At 34.6% G+C, this 3,202-nt stretch overlaps 1 protein-coding gene across 1 annotated transcript in view; it reads right to left on the bottom strand.

The window, feature by feature from the left end:
- Positions 1-36: 36 nt before the first annotated feature.
- FBXL17 (F-box and leucine rich repeat protein 17) overlaps positions 37-3,202 on the bottom strand; it is a 172,953-nt gene continuing 169,787 nt past the window's right edge. Inside the window, exons 10-11 of the mRNA XM_031557340.1 lie at positions 1,857-1,933; positions 37-1,034 (exon numbers count right to left, since the gene is read on the bottom strand). Of these exons, the coding sequence (XP_031413200.1) occupies positions 967-1,034; positions 1,857-1,933 (145 nt within the window). The 3' untranslated portion in view covers positions 37-966. The remainder of the gene's footprint in view (positions 1,035-1,856; positions 1,934-3,202) is intronic.

Below are 3,202 nucleotides of genomic sequence, written 5' to 3'. Positions count from 1 at the left end.
TATTTCTTAAGAACTTCCTAATATCTCAAGTGAATTTAAGTTGTACTGGAAATTAGAAATATCAGTATTTATTTTCTCCAGTTGAACTGCTAAGCAACCATAAGACAGTACCTGCAGTAGCCGGGTAACCACTTTTAAATTACAAGCTGAACAGTTTCAAAGAGAGCTTTTGAAACCCCACATCTGTATTTCATCAAGCTGCAAGGAACCAGCTCACCAGCCCTAGGTACGTTGTAAAAACCCAGAGAAAATATCTACTGTAACAATTAAAAGTTGGTGTCAAGACTCTAATTTCCAAAGCAAAAACAAAAACATGATGTTTAAGGTAACTTCACAAACAAAAGAAATGCATTCATAGACTCAGGAGTATTAGGAACATCAAATAACAGAACAAAGTCACATACAGCTCTACGCTCCCACTCAAGTCATGGTCTCACAGATCTCTGGACACAACTTACCCACCTCCTAGTGGAAGCCTGAACAACTATGCCTGTGAAGCTTCAAGTCTTTGTAAGACAAGTAGAGACCCAACTAAATGATCCCACAAGAAGTCAGGCGTTTACTTTTTAGCTGATTTCATCTACTTGCCACAAGTCTCAAGTTGTGTATCCTATTCTTTCCATTAGAATAACTTTCACATGGGTGCCAAAGTTAGTAGGGACAGGAAGCAGAGCTAGTAGATCTATAGTACACAAAGAGACAGTTTCACTTAAAAATATATACCTCTGATGTTATAGCAGTGAAAAGAAACATCTGCACTGTCCCTTTGAGTTCTGTGGAGAGAATCCTCTTTCATGAAATTCCAGCAGATTATTGCCATTCACAGATTCACAAATTCACCATGGCCAAGTAATAGAAAGTCAAGAAAATCTACATTTTCAATTTTGACAGGATCTATTCTGCTCATGGAAGTATAAACAACTATAGATAGAGAAAATGGTGGTTCTGGCCCACTCTCCCTCACGTTTAAATCCTGAACTCTGCAGAGCAGTATACCCTTGAGCACCCATGCAAACTCCAGTAAAGTGCAAAATCTGAAGGGAAAAATAAAAGAATGAGTTTGTGACCACTGGAAAGGTAATTTATCACTTTGACATAGTAATTCTTTATAAAAGCTATGGGGTAAAAAGTTAAAACAAAAAAGAGTGAATGAGAAATGAACAACTCACAACGAATGGCTTAAAGATGTAAAAGTTTGTAAGTCCTACCAAAATTTTAATGTCTACGTGGGAGTTTGACAGTTGAGAATATGATTTTACTGCAGAAATAAATGTCTTAATTGAGAACAATATGTTATTTGGGAAAAAAAAAAACACAACTACCACACAACCCAGCAAAACACAGTACCCTCCATAAGTATACTTAAATACTAATGAGTTTTCTTGCATTGAGTATGAATTATGCTTATCTATCTGATCTACCAGATAGAGAGCATACTTCCTAAAATGCTTCTCTCATTTCTTAATCATAAAAGCATTTTTAAGGGGATCATTGTGTACATTTAACATACACAGCCTACAAGAAGCAATCAATTCACTCATCATTGCCTGAGTATCCTTTCACAGCATCTTAAAATGCACATACCCTCTTTGACTCTTTCTCAAATGCTCTCCAGATTTCCAGGACAATTAAAAGGACACAAAACCAGACTGCACAACAAATGCCAGTCCAAATAAGCAATACTTCGCAGCACATACATATATAGTGACTTTCATATTTCTTAGCACAGATCTTTTCAAGCAAGTCAAACATGTCCTATTTTTATGGGTATACGTTTTGAAAATGTGCATTTATACATTTCCAACAGTTTTAATAGAGTTCCTATACAAACCTAGTGGAACAAAAATGTTACATACCATAGTCAGTGATCTTACACGATACCAAATACAGTTCTTTCAGGTTCCGGCCTTCTTTGGCAATCACCTCCACACACCTGGAAGACATATAGAGTAAAATCACAGTTAAAGAACAATAGGCAATTTTTAAAAAGGGAGAGTTCAATCCATAGCTGCAACATAGCGAACCTCAATTTCTTTATTCTGTAAATTACTCCACACAGTTCCACACTGAAAATGCATATGGCAGCATGCAGGCACATTAATGAGTAATACACTGGAGGAAAATATTATTTTACATTGAATGCTTGTATATCAGTATTCCCATAAGTTTTCCAACATGTGAATTGCTTGAATATATACAGAAAAATCCTTTGGAAAATAATACATATGCTAATTTCCATTTATGTATTAATGTGTAACTTTGGAAAGTTTATCTTGCAAGATCTAAGCTTTGAGAGTTTTCTTTTAGAAAAAACTATAAATGCATTGAATGGCAAAGAAAGACAAGAAAATGCTACTTTAAAATCACGTTTACATTTCCTCAGTGATTTCTGTAGGAGCCAACATTCATTAGGACATTAAATACTACATGTCATTGTTGTTCTATGGTATACAAGCTACAGAGAAGGTTTAGATTGGGTATTAGGAAGAATTTCTTCACAGAGAGTGTGAATTGGCTGTTCAGGAAAGTGGTGGAGTCTTGGATGGTATTTAAGTGACATGTCAATGCGGTAATGAAAAACATGATTTAATGAAGGAACTCGACAGGTCAGGCTTTGGTTGGACTTGGTGATCTTGAAGGTCTTTTCCAACCTTCATGTTCTATGAGTCTACAGAAGTTGTATAGGTGAGAAGACAGCTCATTTGTTTGCCTCATCACAACTACGACAAATTTTCAATGAAACATGAAAATTATTTTATTTCACGTAAGAAAAAGAAAATAAGTAAGCAAGAAAAACAGTAAGAAAATTTAAACTCTTATAAAATAATATATAATAAATAAACTTTCGATGAAGTTTATATGGAAGTGTTATAAGCACAACTGCTGTATTTATAAATGCATTTTTTACAGTGCATCACTCCAAACACCAGTTCATAAAATACATTTTTAGTCCCATTAACATAAAATATGCCACTTGTTCATTAGATCAGCTGAGGTGATGATTAGGTTAGTCTCTACACAGAAAAACTTTAAAAAGAGGATTTTGTAGCATAAATCATAAGAATTTCTTCTGATCTTGTTTCTCTGTTATCTGATCCTGATAAACCATTTAGTTTTCAGAGTGATTCAGTCACAATAATCTATTCTGACTCTTCAATCAACCCTCCTACTATACACAAAATTAAATTACTTCCTAATTTTG

Source organism: Meleagris gallopavo, chromosome Z, assembly GCF_000146605.3.
Source record: "Meleagris gallopavo isolate NT-WF06-2002-E0010 breed Aviagen turkey brand Nicholas breeding stock chromosome Z, Turkey_5.1, whole genome shotgun sequence".
NCBI classification, from domain to species: domain Eukaryota; kingdom Metazoa; phylum Chordata; class Aves; order Galliformes; family Phasianidae; genus Meleagris; species Meleagris gallopavo.
This window is presented reverse-complemented; position numbering and strand designations above follow the sequence as displayed.